Source organism: Jatropha curcas, chromosome 1, assembly GCF_041381405.1.
Source record: "Jatropha curcas cultivar XTBG-Jc1 chromosome 1, XTBG_Jcur_1.0, whole genome shotgun sequence".
Taxonomy (NCBI): domain Eukaryota; kingdom Viridiplantae; phylum Streptophyta; class Magnoliopsida; order Malpighiales; family Euphorbiaceae; genus Jatropha; species Jatropha curcas.
The window spans coordinates 7,470,747-7,492,289 of NC_143151.1; the positions used below are offsets into that span (position 1 = coordinate 7,470,747).

Here is a 21,543-nt window from a genome sequence, read left to right on the forward strand (position 1 = left end):
GTGACATACTTTAATACAAAAATAACTTTGAATGAAAGCAACACTTTTGTTTTTATTATTAGTATTTTCATGAATATTTTCACACTTTTGCATAGGAGACTACTCTTGTTTGGAGATCTATCGCTACACTTTTCCCCTTCTCTACTTGTTTTTTTTATTTTTAAATCCTCTCAACGTGATTAAAGTTTATTTGATAAAAAATTAACTATTTTAATAATTATTAACTATCAATAATATTTAGCTAATAGATTTTTAAATAATTTTATATAAAATTTTAAAAACATAGTATATGAATTAACTTATTATAAAAAACTTTAATCTTTAAAAATTATTTTTTCTAACGCATCCGTATTGCCCATTCACTTGACTCACCTTATCATGGTTTTACTAACACAAATTATTTTAACTCCTCTTATGTAAACGTAAATTTACTAATTTAATTTTAGTCCTCTCGCGGTCGTTTAGACTTTCACCCGTCGTCGCCGCTAACAGAATTCTGTTTGGCACCGAGAAAAAGAGAAGCTTCCCATCCCAGCAACTGTCCAAAATCCTTCCCTGTTTCCCGAGAAAAAGAATATCTCATGAAGCATGTAGCCACTCTAAAAATCAGAACTTGAGAGAAAAAGAGGTCAGTCAGTTCCGCACTATTTTCCTTCTCCGTATGTCTATGGGGTTTCTCCGGGGAAATTTGAAAAATAGAAAAGAAAATAAAAACGAAATCTTTGAGCTTGTCAAAGTAGTATAATAATCTTTTTTTTTTTTCTTTTGTATTTATGCTTGATACAAGAAATGGAACTAGTGAGGTCTGTTTGTTTGCTGGTAATTCTGAGGAAATCAAATCTAGGAAACACATTTCTGTTGTTATTTAATTACCTGACAAAGAAAATAATCTTATTGGAGATACCAACTATGCTTTTTTCGGATGAGTATTGCTTCATTTGAATCTACTATTTTGGGTATAAGTCAAAGGTTTTTTTTTTTTCCCCTTTTCCTAGGGAATTTAATCATCAAGCACACTTATTTGGACCTTTCCCTTTTGAGGAAGACTGTGCCTGTGCTTTGCTTTTGTTGTAATTTTGTGAAATCGTTTTGTATTGAATTTGTAACATCATAGCTGAACTTGAACCATCAAATTTTCTTTTCTTTTATATGATTAATCTCATTTATCATTCTTTTATTCATACATTCGTACTGGGATTTATGAATTTCATTTGTTGTTCTGTACAGTTCTTTGTTAATCCGTTGATTGGAAGAAATAAAACGTTACTTCAATTATGACCATGGCTACTTCAGAAGCAGTTTTGCAAGTTCTACCTGGCAGTTTACCTCACTCTTATTGTTCTGATCCACATTTCAACAATTGCAAGTCAGTGCTTTCCTTTAAATCCAATGTAAACCGTAGAAATTATGGAAGTTCAGCATATCAGAAATCCAAGAATGGTTCAAAACTCTTATGGAAATATGAGAGGATCTATGCATATCAAGGTGCATATATCGCTTGCCATATGAAGGCTGAACGTGCTACAAATTTGGAATCTATTAGGTGCAAATGCCAAAAGTTTGAAAATGTTAGTGGGGTGGCTGCCGATGAAGATATCCCTATATCACTTCCTATACATAGCGTTGGTGTATCAAATGCTCAAGGTTTGGAATTGGATAAGCGATTGAAACATAAAAGTGGAGGTTTCACACCGAATGGTAATGTAGATGCCGCTGGAACTGTTAGAGATACATTGCAGAAGGCTTGTAGGGAATCAATTGAGGAAGAAGCATGGAATCAGCTTCGTGCATCCATAGTTTATTACTGCAGTAATCCTATAGGGACCATTGCTGCTAATGATCCATCAGATGCTAGCATTCTGAATTATGACCAGGTTTTTATTCGTGACTTCATTCCTTCTGGAATAGCCTTCCTCTTGAAGGGAGAGTATGACATTGTACGGAACTTCATCCTTTATACCCTTCAGTTGCAGGTAATGTTATTTTCACTTGATTAAGTTTTGAATTAACTATTTAAAACTATTTGCTCTTCCACTTCCTTCCCTCACACCTCTTTTCCTCCTCCTTCATTTTCTTCTTTTCCTTGGTTTTACCTTAACTCTCAGTGTTTAGATTGATATTGCATCTGTGTTCAATATTCACAATCAGTATTGTGTCAGTAGTGGCACAATTTCATGTGTCAGATGATTCTTTTGCTGATTTTTACATTATGTAAATTTTGGAAGCTTTAGATACCTTTTGGCATGTCATTTGATTATTACATGTACTAGGGATGATTATTCAGAAAAATTACTCATCATAGATTTTGGTTTAAGGATTTTGCTTTAGGAACATATATAACCATGATATGGATTTCGTTCACAAAAACTATGTGTTTTAGTGTTATGTTTGAATTAATGCTCAGTATCTCCCATTATCTCAATCGTTGTTGAAAGTGAGAATATAATGAATTTTACTGTTTCATTTTTGTTCAATTAGTTTCGTGAGTAATTACCCTCTTAACAGAGTTGGGAGAAAACCATGGATTGTCATAGTCCTGGTCAAGGATTGATGCCTGCTAGTTTCAAGGTGCGAACTGTTCCCCTTGATGGTGATGATTCTGCGACTGAAGACATCTTAGATCCTGACTTTGGTGAATCAGCAATTGGCCGAGTTGCACCAGTTGATTCTGGTAAGGAAAATGACCACCAAAAGTTATTTCCTGAAGAATCTTTCTGGTCATTATACCTTTAACAATAGACAATTTCCATTTCCTAATGAATTATAATCTTCCTGTTAGGATTGTGGTGGATTATTTTGTTGCGAGCTTATGGAAAATGTTCTGGAGATCTTTCTGTGCAAGAGAGAATCGATGTACAAACTGGGATTAAAATGATTTTAAAATTGTGTCTGGCTGATGGTTTTGATATGTTTCCAACTTTATTGGTGACGGATGGTTCTTGTATGATTGATCGTCGCATGGGAATTCATGGACACCCACTGGAAATCCAGGTTCACAATTTTTTTAATAAACTTCAATGTTGTTTGTAATTGAGTTGAGTCCTTCATTTTTGTTATCTGCCCTTTCTTCAGCATAGATTATAGCTTTTTTTTTTTTTTTTTAACACTATTATTTAAAATGTTAAATGTTAAATGTAGTTGTTATTTCTGTTATACTCTCTTACTGTGTTTATTCAGGATCTTTATATTCCTTTTTCTGTTTTCTAAAATCGTTGCCAAGTTTGATACCACGAGTGTGTCTCTGATAGTGAAGCACTTATTGTTCTTCGAAAGAAAGAAGAGTTATAAAAAGAAAAGAAAGATGTGTGTTATGCAACTAAGCAACTGTAGAGAAAATAAAGGCAATTTCTATAGAATAATCAGTATTGTTTGCCAATCTCATCGTCACTCTAGTTAAGATTGTTCTTGGTATTGGTGTACAATTAGAGGTTCAACCAGGCATACATTGAATAATTAGTAATTCACAAGAAAACAATTTTTGCCCTCTGGAAATTTGTATAATTTGTTTAGTTCACACTCTGTGATTTAGATGTTGGTACCCTGACCAGAATCCAAGAATTGGTTTGGTGCTACCACAACAATTTTATCATCACATTCTCTGAAAAAATACATGCATTATTGTAGTAATAGTGGATGGTGTGCTGATCACCTAATAGAAGTTTGCTGTGGAAAGTTTTAGTCAGAGTTATTATGCCTGGGTTTCTTCCCAACTGAAAAATGGCATTTCCTACATTTATCATCTAATGGTGGTCCAGAAAGAACATTAGCTGGAAAGTTAAAATAGCGCTGTCGTATCAATTTTGAAATATGATGATTGCTCAGATCATTTCATTATCTGGAAAGGAAACTAAATTCATGTGATATTCTTAGAGGGCCTTGTGTATATTCTAAAACAATGATGAAATTGGGCTCAAGACCTTTTATATTGGCATCTGTTAGCGGAAAAATTTTTTACCCTTGAATATGAGCATTATTCTTATGGCATAATTACAACCTAATATTGCATGATCTTGCAGGCACTCTTTTATTCGGCATTGCTTTGTGCACGGGAAATGCTTGCTCCTGAGGATGGATCAGCTGACCTCATTAGAGCTCTTAACAATCGGCTAGTTGCTTTATCCTTCCACATTAGAGAATACTATTGGATTGACAGGAGAAAGCTTAATGAAATCTACCGTTACAAGACTGAGGAATACTCATATGATGCAGTTAATAAGTTTAACATTTACCCAGATCAGATTCCCCCCTGGTTGGTGGAATTTATGCCGAACAGAGGAGGGTATTTGATTGGGAACCTGCAGCCAGCTCATATGGATTTCCGTTTCTTTTCTCTTGGAAACTTGTGGTCAATTATAAGTAGTCTTGCAACAGTGGATCAATCACATGCCATATTGGATCTTATTGAAGCAAAATGGCCAGAATTAGTGGCAGAGATGCCATTAAAAATATGCTATCCTGCACTTGAAGGCCAGGAGTGGCGAATTATTACAGGCAGTGACCCCAAGAACACGTAAATTCTTAACCTTGATCCTTCTGATGCTACTGTTATTTTGTTATTGTTTTTAGGTTATTGCTAGCTTTGTGTCACCAATCTTAAAACTTATATTTTGCTGCAGTCCTTGGTCGTATCACAATGGGGGTTCTTGGCCAACTTTGCTCTGGCAGGTTAGTTTAATGTTACTGTATATCAATTAAAAGTTTTAGTGCCATCAGCTTATTTTACCTCCATATTTCATTTGGCAAATATAAGTAGTTACGGATCATTTTAAGCTTCTGATCTTAATACAAATAAGTATTAAGAACTGCAATCAATAAAAAAGCTGTGCTACTGCACATAACATGATGCACTTGATATCAGTGACGTTTCTGTGCATTCTAAGTAGAACATATTTGTGCTCAAATTTCCGTATCATAAGCTATGTTCTTTTCATGTATGCTCATTTCGACTAACATAAGAATATCCATTGTAGTTGTGTATAATCCTCAACATTGAAAATGTGAAAGGTTAGTCATTTTACAAGGAAAATGTCACTGAGAGGGCGTTCCCATTATATTACCCCTCTTGACCTAATATTAAATGTCTGTTTCCTGTGCTTATAATTGCATGCACACATATAAGGTTCTTTAGCCATTTTGAAATTTGTATTACGAGGTTATTCATGCAAGAGCATATATTGTGTGATTAACTATTCTAATAATTTTTTTTCCTGGGCTTCGTGCAGCTCACTGTGGCATGTGTAAAGATGAATAGACCAGAGATTGCAGAAAAAGCTGTCAAAATTGCAGAGAGGCGAATATCTAGAGACAATTGGCCAGAATATTATGATACTAAAAAGGCAAGATTTATTGGGAAACAGGCTCGACTATTTCAAACCTGGTCTATTGCAGGTTATCTTGTGGCAAAGCTCATTCTTGAAAACCCAAGCGCAGCAAAGATCGTAGTTAATGAAGAGGACTCAGAGCTTCTAACTACCTTTTCTTACATGATGAATGCAAACCCTAGAAGGAAGCGCAGTAGGCCCGGATTTAAGCAGCCATTCGTAGTTTGATGGCATCATATGAAGCTCAGGGGAGGATTTACTCATGTACGTTCTCTAAGGTTATGGTTAGGCCAACATGAATGTACTAATATGTTCCATACAGCTGCAATTAGGTACACTTCTTCAGTAGACATGATATCTCTGCGGAAATATAGATAGACTAGCCTTTAGCTGGCACATTTTGTGAGTTTTTGGTGAATGGTTTTAGTTTTGTTGATAAAAAATGTGTATCCTGATGAAAAATTTGAGTTAATCGATAAAGTCTTATTTAAATTCAGGTGCATTGTGTAGAAATAAAATACATGGTGAAATCTCCTTTCTTCCCTGTATTTTTATATTGAAATGAGAAGGATATTTTTGTTCCCTATAATAGAAAATGGCTCTTAAATCACTCACAGAGTTATAACAGAAGCACAAATTAATGAAGGATTCATTAGTGTTCAAAATGACTACATGGATGCACCCCGCAAGTTTCCATTTATTATGTAGCAGATATCTTCAAAAAGTTGCTTAACTTATATGTAGAAGAACAATACAAAATCTAACAATTGAGAATTTTGCACAAGTAAAAAGAACACACATCCTTTATAGTCCAGCCAGTGCTATAAACGAATCAAAGTGAATCGAGTAATGTTAAATTCAATCTCATTGTACTCGGTAAAGATATTATTGAACTAAATAGTTAAAAAAATTGTCCCTTTCTGTTGATTAAACAAGCTGGCAACTTTACTCATTCGTAACTTTATTGAATATGTTCAGCAACACTAATTATTTTAACTGTTAGCTGTTTTTGATAACATTTAGTATTTTAACCAGTTACTTAAAAAATTGAAAGTTGATGCCAAACACCACCTAAGTCTACCCTGAAAAATGAATCACTAGTCAATTACATGAAAAGCACACTTATATCAACTGCTGGAGTAAATATCCGATTCGCTTGTTGTTGCTTCAACTTTAGTTATCATACAGTTAGATACATTGATTTGTTTTTCCATATGGACAAACAATTTTATCATCCAAAACATAGTTTAAAAGCATAACATGGGCAAAACGGAGGATGGCTAAAGGTTTATAATGAGAAAATCAATAACTAGACATGATCTACACTATAGATTATTTGTAATCTGTTCATTAAATTAATACAAGTTTGGATTAAATAGAATTCAAGCACGAATTATGAACTTTGAATGCCGCTGGTCTCTGTCAAGATGCTATCCAATAATGAGTCACAGGCATCTTCAAGTATATCCAAAACCTGTGATTACAATATAGCATTACATGAGTATAAACATAACGGGGGAAAACTACTTTTTTATATATATTTAATTTTTTAAAATAAGTTATAACATATATCAAAGCACTTGCTAAATTGGAACTTAGAAGGGTTGATCAGGTCTCGTATAAATAGCAATCAATCAAGTATTAATCCTAGCAATAATGTATCTCAATTCTCAAGTTCCACCATACAGGATGCAAAAGGAGGTTATAGAATGATCAGTGCTCTTGTGCTCCTACACGATAAAGTTTAAGAAGGCAAGTTCAAATAGAGACCAAAAATACATTAAAAAGCAGTTTGATCGGCATTGAGACCAGTCACAGCTTGAAGGAAGTTGCGAAAGAGGATTCAGACAGGCCAAAACTTATAGAAGTCAGAGGTATGAGTAAATAAATGCACAATCTATGCATGTCCTAGAAAAACTAAGTTTAAATCAGACGTGACTTCTTATTTGGAAAAACGACTACAAAAGTTAAAGAAATTATTTGGCAAGTGAAAACCTAAATACCTAAATTCCGAAAGTATCTCGGTGTCTCCCAATGGCTGCACTGCCTAGTTTAGATAGGTTGAAGTAATCTCAGTTCATTTGTCAGAATACATTGATATAATCAAACAAATGTGTTGCACTATCTGAGCTAACTTGTGCCTTTACTGACAATAAATCACATATCTAGACCAGTCTAAGGACGCATCCCAACACTTGGCCAATGTACACCTCCTAGGTTATGGCCCCCAAGATCAGATATTGGTCAACAAGGTTAAGGAATCACTCCTATGAAGAACTTTCCTACCAAGACCAAATCTATGTGGACCACTCTTACATGAATTGAGACTCGTCCGTAAAGTGAAAGCCATCCCATATGAGATTAGTCCATCGTGAATCTAGCAAGAAGTACTCCAGTAAAACCATGAAGCCTCAATTTTTATAAACCTTATAAAAGATAATATTTATTGCATCTAACTCATGAAGCCCCAAGGACACCAAAGAAATTAAGGGTAAAAGGTTATCAATGTAAGCTTCTACTTGAGATATTTATACATTACCTTTTCAAAACCCTGAGGTCCACCATAATAAGGATCTGGAACTTCAGTCTCATTGTGTTTCTTACAAAAGGAGCACATTAATTTAACCTGCAGAAACAAAACAAACATAATAGTAAAGACTTGACAAAACAAAACCACACTGAATTCATGACATACAGCTCTAAAACATTTCCTAACCTTCTTGTGAGCATTATCAGGTAATTTCTCTCTAAATTTCCATTTATTAAAAGCTTCTAGTATATCCTCTGCACATAAGATACATACATTTAGAAAGTCAGTATATTTCTTGCATACTTTTATTAAGGAAAAAGAAGCAACTATATCAAACCAACAATTCTTGAGTATTCTGTGCATGCTTTCCTACCTCTATTTTGCTTGTCCATTGCAAGGATGATATCAAAATCCCTAAAATCAGACGGCCGAATTGGTCTTGACATGGATGTTATCTCAATCCCACGCCTCTTTGCGGCTGCCCTCATTCTTGGGTCCGCTGGGTTTCCCTTTTTCAACATTAAAATATTTTAAAAAAAAAATCAATCAAAAAGCATTCTTCTCATAATCCACAGTCCACGTTATTGTATGATACGCTATGACCACTTATTATTATAAAGAATCCTTTTACAGGAAATAAATCTTGATGAACAGGTCCTTCACTACCCATGGCGCTTTTCCTTTAATTTTCTCAGCAGTTGAACAATACGGTTGATTTTTCCAAGACACATAAACAATGGTGTCAACGGTACGTATTGTCTACCAAGAAATTTTTTCTAAAAAGAAGAAAATAATTAATCAAAAGAATTCTTGATAATAAAGCTCCTTAACTGCCCTTTTCTTTTCCGTCAATTTTCTCAGCAGCCAACAATAGATTTGATTTCCCAGAAAATTTATCCAATATTACATAAGCAACAAACAGAAATAGATAGATAAATATACCTCGTGATAATTAATGGTGCCAGCAGAGTCAATCTTGAACTTGGAGTCCAGGCCTTTCTTCTTGACAATGTCAGTGAAGACACCCTCAGCAGCTGGGCTTCTACATATGTTACCTAAGCATACAAAAAGGACAGAGAAAGGTTTGGCCTCTGTCTCAGTTGAAGAGGCCATGGATGAGGCTTTGATCCTCAAAGGGTAAGAGAAAGCCAATCTCTTTATGTATAAGTTTTTGTGACGATGGGAATTTAGAGAGTATTCTTGGACAAATGGGTACCTAAGAAATGTGGGTCTTAAAGTGATGAGTTTGGTGGAGGTGTTGTGGCAAAATTGTAAATTTAGAGATGGAATCGGGAATCTGGTGTTAAGACTGTACAAGGATGATGATGTTGCCCTCGTCATCATCTCTCCTGAGAGTTCGGAGGCTCTGAGATGATAATTGCTGCTATAAAAAAAATGGGAGCTTGGGCTTGTGCAGTTGTGTTTGATAAAGAACGAACTTTTTCATTTGGGAGAGAAAACAAATGGATAGGGTGGCAAAGGGGTTGGGTCTCTTCGGTGTGATTGGGAATTTGAGATCCTAAAGATACCAACCTCAACCTCCTCTTTTTCCATCAATTTTGGATATTAAGGTCCCTTGGGTAATAATTTATGAACGACACGTACGGAATTACAATTACTTGATTAAATCTATGGCAGAAGTAGCATAGTTTCATAAAAGACACCAGAGGAAGTCATGTCAGGTATACCTCTGCAGGTGATTTTCCAAGAAGAGATTACTAATTCCCCTATTCAAGATTTCCAACTCTAAACTAGCTTTATAATAGTATACATATAGTATATCTCATACTCAATAAGTTGCCGCCAATTTTTAGAATTACATTTACACTATATGCTATAGATACATATCAGTTACAACAAGGATGAGAAATCTCATTTTTTTAAAAAAAGGAAACAAAACATCTTCCTTTCCCACTCTAAAACATCTCAAACTCTGTATACTCATCTGTACTCTTAGCTTCCTTACATTTCGTATTTTCTTTGTTCTGAGAAAATGTGGTAGGCATGCCGATTCCGATATCACAAGATTTGGGCATCTCAGGCGGGATTGCACACCGTATCAGAGCCCAATTAAGACCTTCAAAGAAAGGGTGCTGTTTGATCTCTGCAGCCCCTTTTGTAGATCCTAATCGATTTTCGGGTTCCTTTATCAACAAACCTCGAATCAAATCACGTGCATGAAAACTAACTATTGGGCTACCTGGAAACTTGAGGCTACGTGATACAACGTTAGATAATGTTTCTTCATTTCCTGAACCCTTGAAGGGTGTCCTGCCATATAATAGCTCAAACAAGAAGATTCCAAATGTCCACCAATCAACAGCACTACCATGACCTTCGCCTTTGATAATCTCTGGAGCGAGGTATTCATGAGTTCCCACAAAGGAATTAGATCGAGCATTAGTTGGCTCCACTACCAGCTGCGGGAGAGGACTGACTTGAGCAGCTAGGTCAGACTTTAACTTCCGAGATTTTGCAGCAACTGATAGAAGTCGAGGAGTGAAACAAGAAACCTGCCAAGCTGGGTGAAGGCAGAAAGGGTCAATGCAGCTAGCTTCAGAGCAAGGACTTGACATCTTTTTTGCAGGCTCTGCTACCGGTGAAGATGACTGAACCAGAATTGGATTGACAGCACATCGCAATGACAAATCAAAATCTGAGAGCATTATGTGCCCATCTTCTCGGACCAGGATATTTTCAGGTTTTAAATCACGGTAAACAACTCCAAGCATGTGCAAGTACTCTAACGCAAGGAGGACTTCAGCAACATAAAATCTGCAGATATGATGACATCAAAGAAAAAAATGACAAAGTAAATATAAATTACTTAAGATCAATGACAAAGGAAAACTCTTCTTATATATTATTCAAAAGGGTTTTCTCTTCCACCGACTCCACCTTTTGACAGTTCTCATAGAGATATTACAAGCATAGTTTGCATAGAAAAATTATACATGCGTATAGCAACCTATCCCAGTCAAAGAGACAGCATTGGGAGAAAGAATATAACAATGCTTAAGGGAAGCAAAAAAACAAGTTCATGAGAATCAGGTCTTAGTACAAAGAATAATCTGGGCAAAAAATAACACCTCAAAATAGACAGGTACCTTGCTGCTTGTTCAGGGAAACTTCTTCCAGGTTGCTTTTGCCGCAACACATGTAGATCGCCACCTGGACAATACTCCATAACCAAGCATGAGAATCTATCAGACACAAAATGGGCAAATAATGTGGGGAGAAAAGGATGATCGAGCATCTGCAAAATCTCTCTTTCAGTTTCAGCCCTAGACATCTTCTTCCTGCTCGCCAAAAATTCATTGTCCATAACTTTCAGTGCAAATAGACAATTTGTACCAGTTAGCTCAGCAAGATAAACAGACCCGATATCTCCACAGCCAAGCTTCTTGATCAGCTTGAAGTGCTTCAAACCTAGGCTTCCATGCTGCCTTTGAACCTGACGAATGGCTTCCCACCTCAAGTCCTTAGACATATGAGGCCTATTACCACATCGGCTAGACCCACTGAGATTGCTATCTTCACTAACACTAGTGCTGCTACTATAATCACCGATGCTACTTTTTGAGCTTTGAGAGAACTCTCCCTTTTCTCTTGATCTTGATCTTTCATCAACTTTACTTAATATAGATTTAGTTCTGATACCAGAATTACTCGGACCCAATTTGCTTGAATTCAACTCCTCAATGCCTGAATTGCATTCAGTACTATGATTCACAGCAATAGATGCTGAAGAAGCTTTTACACTTTCTTCCCTTCCAGTTTCTGGAGTAAAGTCACAAGTGTCTGAGTTACTAGAACTAGGATCCAGATCACGGTTGACTTTTCCACTAGAAGGATTGGAAATGCTGGGGACAGGAGCTGAATCCTGCTTTACTTTCTTCTTAACAAAGCTTTTGTTCCTGAAGATTGGTTTCATAAACCGAGGACTACTACATACAGGACTATTCACCACACTACTTGAAGACAGCAAAGATACGGTATGTAAATGGTTTTTGTGCCTCTCTGGCAGTGGAATTTTGGCTGAAACTTCAACTGAGGCTGAAGCTTTTTCATCCAACTCTGGAAGTTTCTCACCAGCACGATTCACAGATGAAGAATCTGTAGATTTAAGTCTTTTAACTTCTGTTTTCAACATTTCACTATTAGACAGTGTATTCAAAGGAACAACTTGATCTGAAGCATTCTGATATGACAGCTCTGCCTTCTCCATTTGTGAGGAGGATTCACACATCTTCTCAGCAGAACTTTGCGTGATTCTTTCTGGTACAAGGGACACTTCCACCAAATTACCATTACCTTGATTCAGGGGGAGAACAGATCCATTCGCCTCAACTACAACTGCCTTATACAACCTTTTGATTGTTCCCGATTCTGAGGCGCCTGATGAAACTTGTGGTCGCGATAACCGCTTCATAGCAGCCATTTCTGATGCCTGAGAAATGCATAATCCCCTGAGTGCCTGCTTCAAACTCACTGGCTCAGAAATTCCTATTCCTGACATTTGTGGTGAACCAATTCTGATCGGCCTCTTCATTGCTTTCTTCCGTAAACTGTCTTTACTGCCTTCATTTGATAGACCAAAACCCTTAGCTGAAGTTCTAATGTCAATTGCTTCAAAAAGACGATTAATGTCATCCTCTATTGAATACCTATTTGCTGAATTTGGAACAGAATGCTTTCCAGCTTTCTCATCCATTTTAGAATCAAAGTATAATTCTTCAGTTGATTCAACAATTTCAGAAGTACTAGGCAAAGTATCCATCACTATGAGATTCACTATAATGCTACAGAGAACTGATATCTCTTTCCAAGGTCACATTAGCCCATTCCTGAAGCAGCAATTCGAAGGTAAGGTAGCACAGAAATCAGAAAAAATACGTCTCCTTTGAAGTTCTTTTCAATCATACTGATTCCCACTGTCAAATAGCCTATTAAAACCTCCTACAAGCTTCAAAATCATGCATTCAAATCCTGCCACAAGTAATATATTTTGGATAAACACAAGCAACATGTCATGGAAAAAGCTATTCAACCATCAAAACATAAAGCAATAACATATCACACTTGTTATCCGAACAAAATTTTATACGTAACTTTTTCAAGTTTTACATGACCTGGCTTTGGAAATTCTGTTCCAATGGGGCTTGAAAGGCCAAACCTTGTTTAAGGATTCAACTAAAAATAACAACTTTTTTGCTGCTAGTGAAAAGTTTCAAGGTTTTAAAGACAGCAAGCTTGATTCAAAAAGAATTTACACATACCTACCCCATTGATCTCATGTTTCATGAAACTTTCTATCATTTGTCCTCCTAATCCTAATCACATATCTACTATGTGACTCGTCCAACATTTGGACGCCTATATAACTACAGAAGTTCAAACTTCAATTTCGATAAATCAGCAACTTGCAACATGATTCAGTGTCATTTCGAAAACTAATCTGAAAATATGCAACAACCTAGTTACAAAAATTACAAGATACCCAATAGGGTAAATGGGTAATCACATGTCTTCTCATTGGTTGCGACAAGGGAAATTGACTGATAAACTATACGAGTACAATATTCTTAGATCTTTGCGGTTTAGAAAACAATACTAGAAGGAAAACATATAACAACAATACGACAACATCAACATGGACCGTTATGTCAAAATTCAAACTGGCAAAGCATGTTGTGATGTTAAATCAAGCAACCTAGTCTGATAACAAGCATGTTCTGTGCCTGAGATGATTATACTATTTTCATTACTATAAATAAATAAATAAATATTAGACAAATAATTTAAAAAAATGTAAATTTTTTGCCATATAAAATTCAAACATAGGAACGCCAGAATTCCACCAACAACGAAAAAATAAGTCACAGGAGCAATTAAAAATAAGCAACACATATTTAAATTTAATATTTTAAACTCTAAATTATTTAAAAAGAGAAATAAAATATTATAAAGAAGAAATCAAAAGAAGGAAATGGCAATAATTACAAACAGATAAACAGAACAAAAGGCCAAAAATTGGGTCCGGAAATATTTCTGCCTACCTGAAACGCGATCAGAGCCATGCATCATACGGAAACGGAGAAAATTACCGGCTGCCTGAGAGGTTGAGAGAGAGTGAGGGAGAGAGAGAAAGAGAAGGCGCGGTGTTTGAAGATAGAAATAATTTAGGGAGAAAGAGAGGGAGAGGTGGGCGTGGTGTTAGGGTTAGGGCACGAGAGAGAGAGGTGGGAGAGTGAATGAGGAAAGAGAAAAGTTAGAAATGCAAATCACGAGAAGTGTCACTCTCTCTTTCTCTTACAGCTACTGTTCCTTTCTCTGTAATGGCGGAAAATTTAGGAGAGTTTCCTGTATTCTGTATTCCCCTGTCATTTTTCTTTTTGTATTTTCTTCTAAAATGGTACACAATGTTCGCGGGCTGCGATTTTCTGCATCGTTCCTATCTCAACACATTCATTTTTATTTATTTATTTATTTTTTAAATTAAGTGGTTTTTTTTTTTAATTAGGAGAGGATCCGAACGTGGATCAATCAAAATAAATTACTATTTAATCTTCAGATTATACTCCGGCATATTAATTAGCTAGTTATGTAACTACGCTGTCAGCGAATTCTATAATTTTATATTTTTAAAGATTTAAAGGGAATAATTTTTCAGAAAATTTATGATAGTCATATTATATTAATTTAATTTAAATAATTTAATTTAATTTAATGATACAAGATAAAATTATATACTCTTTAGAAATTCTCAAACATAAACTGAATTATTTATTACTATAAATTGAAATTCTCGAGCACCTTATATTTACGTGTGCAAATGAGGATTAATTTTTAATCGATTGCACAAACACTTCAGGAAAAATTGGTACAAGAAGCTGTGGATGCACTTCTTGATAATGGAATCCGCGGACAACCTAATCCACAGCTTCTTGATAATCGAATCCGCGGACAACCTATGAAGGACGGTCATAATAAGATTTACAAGTTGTTTTCGGATGTAATTGAAGGCAAAGAAGGAAGATTTCGTGAGACTATGCTTGACAAACGGGTCGATTATTCGGGGCGTTTAAAAGGTTTGCAACCCAGTGCTATACCCATGTCGATATCGGCACTCGCGGGCACATATTGAATATTTAAAAAACGTGTCCAATTATTTTTAAATTTTATTAATTGGGACACTTTTAGGACACTTCAAAAATACTTCTTTGATACTTGAGGGACACTTTAGGATAGGTCTACCATGAAAATAAAATGTTGGTAGGCAATTCATGGTGCAAATGCACCTCTACTTCAAAAAATAGCCATCAAATTGCTTGGTCAACCATTTTCTTCACCATGATATAAAAGGAATTGGAGTACGTATTCATTTATCAAGTTTATAAGAATTAATAAATTAACTCCAAAACATGTTGAAGATTTGATTTTATTAATTGTAATTTCGACTTCTATCAAAAAGAAACTCACAATATTATATTGAACAAATAAAAATATAGGATATTGCAGGAGATTAATTTGACTTTTTTAAAGATGTTAAAATTCTTGAAATTGTCAATTATCTCTAGATGAGCAGATGAAGGTGATGATCTTCAATGATGATATTATTATTGAGGATTTAATTAATGATGTTAAAGTAGAAAATTAATTATTTTTTATTATATGTTTATGATTTATTTTGGATGGTAATTTATATATTTTAATTTCTTAATAAATTATATCATTTAGTATAACTTATCCTGAGCGTGTCGTGTCCTTTTTTTTTTTTTTTGAAAATTACCCTATTCTGTGTCTCCTGTCCGAGTCCATACAACTTAGGTTTTGAAAAAAAAAAGCATAAATAAACCTCAAATCTCATAACTAATTCTAAATATATAGATAAAATATGGTGAAAGCAATTTTAAATTTGTCAAAGAAACTGAAAAAAGACGAGTAATTTCTATGATATCAAAACCTTTTTTTAACTAAAAGCTAAGACATCATAAACCAAATAATAGCTAAGAGATCAAAAACCAAACATGGAGGGACAAGACTTCATTAACACTGCAGGCTACATAAGAAAAATAACTCACCCAAATTACATCTGATTGATTGTTCATTGAACTCTTTCTAAATATAAACTATATTAAATTGTATATAATGTTTCCATATGACTGCTATATTGAACTTTTAAATCGAGTAATTTCATGGTAAAATATATAAATTCATCTGAAAATATTATGATTATAAGAAAATAAAGAAAAAACACTAAATATCTTTTTAATAAAATTATACGTAGTTAAATAACTTAAATTACTTGTCAAACGGGTCAATTTTTGAGATTATTTATAGCCCAACTAATTTATTTTGAATGTATAAGAATAATTTACTTGTATTGTCTCATATTCTGTCTCTTTTTACACCATTAAAAGAGTTAAAGAGTCATTCAATTTCAAGCAGCACTACCCTTATGTTTCAAGCAGCACTACACTTATGTTTCAAGCAGCACTTACATTTATGTTTAGCGAACCCCATTTGGAAGGTTAATGGTTCTATTTCTAGAAAAATGCTCATGGAGAGAGACAAATACAAAGCCTAAAACAAAATTAATCTTATAAGTACTCATTCTACCTCATAATTTTTGTCCTAATTTGACTTGCATACAAATTAATAAAATTTAGTTAATATAGTCAAACTATAATTTTTGCTTTATTTTTTCCTAATATGCCCTTATGTCAATATCTATTAAAATTAAGTGATCCATAGTAGTTCTTTCTTGAAATTAATTAAACAATAACTAAATGTTTGATTAAATAGAGTTTTCTTGAAAGATTAAAGATTAATATTTTAATTTTATTTATATCAAGATTTAATTAACGATAATATAATAGTTTTTTTTCTAAAAGAAATTAAAGTTGAAAATTTTATGAAGAGGAAAGTACCGTATACAATATGAAAATCAATATGTTTCTATATTGATGTGGAGCAACTGGCACTTAAATATATGGAAGACTTGGATCGTTGCAAATCCAAGAAGAAAGGGCACGGCCGTGCCAATTCTATCACGTTCGTGCCAGCCTCTAAGAGTCCAAGCACGCCCGTGCCATGTCAAGGCAGCTAGCTTGTGCTAGCCTCTGAGAGTCTAAGCACGCTCCTGCCATGTCAAGCACACCAGTGCTGACGAGACCATGAAGATTCGAGTACCGGCACGCCCTTGTCATACCAAGCATGCCCCATGCTAGCCTCTGAGAGTTCTCGACACGCCCCCCGTGCTCGCCTCTGAGAGTCCTCGGCATGTCCCTTGCCATTTCTAGTACGCCCGTGCCGCCTCCCTCACTAGGGTTTTATGGATTTCGTGTTATTTTTTAGGGTTTTATAACTTTTAACCTAAACCTATAAATATGTTATTTTGTATTATTGACATCATTCATTATCTTTGATCATTATTCATATCAATAAACCTCCTTGAGAGCTTAGTTCTCTATTTTATTCGTCAGATCAAATGTCATTGATCACAACTCCTGACGGAGTATAATCATCTATTCCCATTCACGTAACTGTCCTGCGTCAGTTGGTATCAAAGCCGAAAGGCGAAGTATCTCCATGGCCGACCATCATGAAACACGACTCACAGCCATTGAGGGGAAGTTCAAAAAGTTAACCGAACAGATGAGACAGTTGACTCTTGCCATTCAACAAGGTAACCTACAACGTGCAGTTGCAACAGTAGGATCGAATCAGCAATAACCAGATTTTGCAAGATGCCAAAATTGTTATGATGGAGGCCGAGATTACAGAAACAATGGAGAAAATTTTCATGAGGGATACAAAATAAAGGTAGACTCGGGATCGTTAGATATTGAAAGCAATCTTGATTGGCTAGTGGAGGTCGAACTATTCCTTGAGATCATGAATATCAAGGATGAATGTAAAGTTTTCATTGTGGCATATAAACTAAAGGGCGATGCAGTAACATGGTGGCATTCTATTCAAAACGAACGCCATCGTCGAAGGACTGAGCCTGTGCGAGATTGGGTTTTAATGAAACAGTTGATTGAATAATCTTTTCTTCCCAGTGATCACTCTCAAATCCTGTGTAATAGGTACCATGACTATTTCCAGGGAAACCGAAAGGTTGATGGGTACATGGAAGAGTTCTTAAGATTGCAGGTGCTATGCGACAATTGTGAAACTGAATCCCAATAAGTGGCTCATTATTGGAGGGGACTGAACCATGCTATAATGTGTATGATGAGTGTAGCTGCAATTTTCACATTGGCAGATGCAATTGAGATGGCCAAACGTGCAGAAAATAGAATTAACTGGAAGCCTCGACAACCGTCTAATCGTAATTAGAATTTTAGACAACCCTATTCATCCAGAAATCAACAGTTCAATAGAAATTTTGGTGGAAAGAATTCAAGAGTAGTAACTCCTGTTAATAACCAGAGTTCATAGCAGCCCTCAACAGAAGAAAAGAAAGAATCCCGGGGAAAGGCAAACATGGCAGACAGAAACAATAAGTCGAATCCGTATCAGAAGCCAATCAAAGACTATTGTTATTGATGCAGAAAACTGGGGCATACATATAACATGTGTCAGGAGCGCAAGGGGGCTAAGGAAGGGCGTCGACAGGTTAATGTAGTTGATGAGGTGACTGAGGTTGAAAAGGTAGAAGACGAAGATGAAGGGTCCATGGTTGGTTCAGAAGAAGGTGAGGTCACGTTCGTTGTACAGAAAATTTTGTGCTCTCTAAAACAAGAAAGCGACACTCAACGAAGAAAAATTTTTCAAGCTAAATGTCGGGTTGGTGAAGCGGTGTGTCGACTCATTATCGACAGTTGCAGTTGTGAAAATTTGATAGCCAAGTAGTTGGTTGAAAAGCTAAATTTACCCATAGAACCACATCCTTCGCCGTACAAGGTAGGGTGGATTAAAGAGGGTCCAACAATTGAAGTAATGCAGGTTTGCAAAGTTCCTATCTCAATAGGAAAGTCGTACTCAGATTATGTTAATTGTGATGTTGTGGATATGGATGCCTATTGAGTATTATTGGGACGTCCATGGCAGTTTGATGTAGATGCATTGCACAAGGGTAGAGAGAATTCATACATATTCAATTGGAAAAATAAGAAAATCATTGTCCTACCTTCTGGATCTTCTACCAAAGCTTCTAAAGTGGAGGGGAAATCCATAGTAGCCGTTTCTTCCAATGTGCAGGAATTATCTGGTGCAATTAAGAAGTCCGAAGGTGCGTTGGCATTGCTTATCAAACTAGAAACAGGCTCGAATGAAGGGGCACTAGTACCACCACTAGTCAAAGAGTTGCTAGATGAGTTTCATGCCGTAGTTGAAGAACCATCTACACTTCCACCTTTGCGGGACATTCAACATTAGATTGATTTCATCCCTGGGTTGAGGATACCAAACCTGCCCCATTATAAGATGAATCCAAAGGAGAGCCAGATCCTTCAAGAACATGTAGAAGAATTATTGAAGAAGGGTTACATCTGAGAGAGCATTAGTCCTTGTGGGGTTCCTGCCTTATTAGTACAAAAAAAGATGGGACTTGGAGGATGTGTGTTGATAGCCGAGCAATCAACAAGATCACGGTGCAGTATCGATTCCCTATTCCTCGTTTGGAGGACATGTTGGACCAATTGTAAGGATCTATAGTGTTCTCTAAAATAGATCTTCACAGCGGGTATCATCAAATTCGAATCAAGGAGGGAGATGAATGGAAGACTGCCTTCAAGACCAATGAAGGATTATATGAGTGGTTGGTTATGCCATTTGGGTTGACTAATGCACCAAGCACACTCATGCGACTTATGACTCAGGTTTTGCATCCTTTCTTTCACAAATTTGTGGTTGTTCAAGTTGATGACATCTTGATTTTCAGTCGCAGCGAGAAAGAACACCTTTAGCACCTTCGACGGTTGTTGGATGCTTTGTAGAAAAATGAATTGTACATCAACCTTAAGAAGTGAAGCTTTATGACGGAGCAGATTCTATTTCTTGGCTATATTATTAGCTCGAAAGGAATTCATGTTGATGACAGAACGATTGAGGCCATTTGAAATTGGCCTTTTCCCAAGAACATCACTGAAGTTCGTAGTTTTCATGGTCTTGCTACTTTCTATAGGCGATTCATCAGGAATTTTAGCAGCATCGTCACGCCTATCACAGACTATTTGAAGAAGGAGAAAGTTCGTCAATTTGTGTGGACTGAAGCTGCAAACAAAAGCTTTGAAGAGATCAAAGTAACCTTACTTCTGCCCCTATTCTTACTTTATCTGATTTTGATAAGTTGTTTGAGGTTGATTGTGATGCTTGTGGGATTGGAATTGGTGGTGTGTTGTCACAATCCCGAAAGCCTATAGCTTTTTTAGTGAAAAATTGAATGAAGCTAGGCAAAAATGGTCTACTTATGAGCAAGAATTGTATGCAGCTTTCCGAGCCTTCAAAACTTGGGAACATTATTTGTTAGGGAGTGAGTTCATTATTTACACTAATCATCAAGCCTTAACTGATTTTCAAACTCAGAAGAAAGTGAGCAAGATGCATGCACGTTGGGCAACTTATTTTGGTGCTTTCCATTATATCATCAAACACAAATCAGGTACATGCAACACAGTAGCAGATGCTTTGAGTAGGAGAACAGCATTGTTGATTACAATTAGGCAAGAGATTGTGGGGTTTGAATTTCTTAAAGATCTTTATGCTTCAGATCAAGACTTTGCTGACATATGGGCTAGGATTGAAGCTAAACAGCCTACTAATGGTTCTTTGGTTCATGACGGGTATCTTTTCAAAGAAAATAGGCTATGCATCCCTCGGTCTTCCCTCCGGGAAAAGTTAATTAGAGAAGCCCATGGTGGAGGATTAAATGGACACTTGGGCCGTGATAAAACTATTGTAGGCTTGGAGGCTCATTTCTATTGGCCACAGTTGAAGAAGGAAGCAAGAAAGCTAGTACAAAAATGTTCTGTTTGCCAGACACAAGAGGGCCATTCTCAAAACACTGGTCTTTACACTCCATTGGCAGTACTAGAACAACCTTGGGAGGATTTATCCATGGATTTTGAGTTGGGTTTACCTCAAACTCAACATGGAGCTCACTCTATTTTTGTTGTTGTATACAGATTCTCTAAGATGGCACACTTCATCCCCCGTAAGCAAACTAATGATGTCTCACACATAGCAAAGTTATTTTTCCAGGAGATTGTTCATTTGCATGGCATTCCCAAAACCACCACGTCTGACCGAGACACAAAGTTTCTAACTCACTTTTGGACAACTTTGTGGAAGAGATTCAACATTCAACTTCACTATAGCAGCACCGCTCACCCCCAAACTGATGGACAAATTGAAGTGGTGAACCAGACTCTTGGTAATCTCCTTAGGTGCATTTACAGCGAGAAAAAGAAGATGTGGGATCTTGCTTTTGCACAAGCAGAATTTACCTACAAGAGTGCTATCTATAGCTCCACCAAGATGTCACCATTTGCAATTGTCTACTAGAAGGTACCAGCCAATACTCTTGATCTTCTTTCCCTTCTAGCAGGTGTAGAAAAGATCATTGCAACTAATAACTTACCTACCGAGCACATGGAGGTATTCAAGCAAGTGCAGCAATTCATCACTGCTGCCAATGAAAAATATAAAGTTGTAGCTGATAGACACCGGCATTACAAATCT

General features: G+C 36.1%; 3 protein-coding genes across 6 annotated transcripts; 1 reads left to right on the plus strand and 2 right to left on the minus strand.

Annotated features, from left to right (window-relative positions):
• The first annotated feature begins 446 nt into the window (after positions 1-446).
• On the plus strand, positions 447-5,813 carry LOC105637086 (alkaline/neutral invertase E, chloroplastic). The gene is made up of 7 exons (XM_012220483.4): positions 447-628; positions 1,228-1,973; positions 2,506-2,671; positions 2,780-2,991; positions 4,017-4,510; positions 4,617-4,665; positions 5,223-5,813. Exons 2-7 carry the CDS (start codon positions 1,275-1,277, stop codon positions 5,547-5,549), a joined length of 1,947 nt encoding a protein of 648 aa, XP_012075873.3. The 5' UTR covers positions 447-628; positions 1,228-1,274; the 3' UTR covers positions 5,550-5,813.
• Positions 5,814-6,453: 640 nt separating this feature from the next.
• LOC105637087 (protein-tyrosine phosphatase) lies at positions 6,454-9,408 on the minus strand. Of its 2 annotated transcripts, XM_037641129.2 has the most exons (5): positions 8,794-9,398; positions 8,225-8,360; positions 8,038-8,105; positions 7,861-7,947; positions 6,454-6,795 (listed from the first exon to the last, which is right to left on the minus strand). In XM_037641129.2, the coding sequence occupies exons 1-5, from the start codon at positions 9,193-9,195 to the stop codon at positions 6,715-6,717; spliced, it is 774 nt and encodes a 257-aa protein (XP_037497057.1). In that variant the 5' UTR covers positions 9,196-9,398; the 3' UTR covers positions 6,454-6,714. The 2 variants fall into 2 exon arrangements, with proteins under 2 accessions (XP_037497057.1, XP_037497056.1); XM_037641128.2 differs by having other exon boundaries at positions 7,861-8,105; positions 8,794-9,408.
• A 180-nt stretch (positions 9,409-9,588) lies between these two features.
• On the minus strand, positions 9,589-14,266 carry LOC105637088 (serine/threonine-protein kinase D6PK). 3 transcript variants are annotated; one of them, XM_012220487.4, is made up of 3 exons: positions 13,911-14,266; positions 10,959-12,810; positions 9,589-10,626 (listed from the first exon to the last, which is right to left on the minus strand). In XM_012220487.4, the coding sequence occupies exons 2-3, from the start codon at positions 12,629-12,631 to the stop codon at positions 9,768-9,770; spliced, it is 2,532 nt and encodes an 843-aa protein (XP_012075877.1). In that variant the 5' UTR covers positions 12,632-12,810; positions 13,911-14,266; the 3' UTR covers positions 9,589-9,767. The 3 variants fall into 3 exon arrangements, with proteins under 3 accessions (XP_012075877.1, XP_012075876.1, XP_012075875.1); XM_012220486.4 differs by having other exon boundaries at positions 10,959-12,817; XM_012220485.4 differs by having other exon boundaries at positions 10,959-12,840.
• Between the last annotated feature and the right edge of the window lie 7,277 nt (positions 14,267-21,543).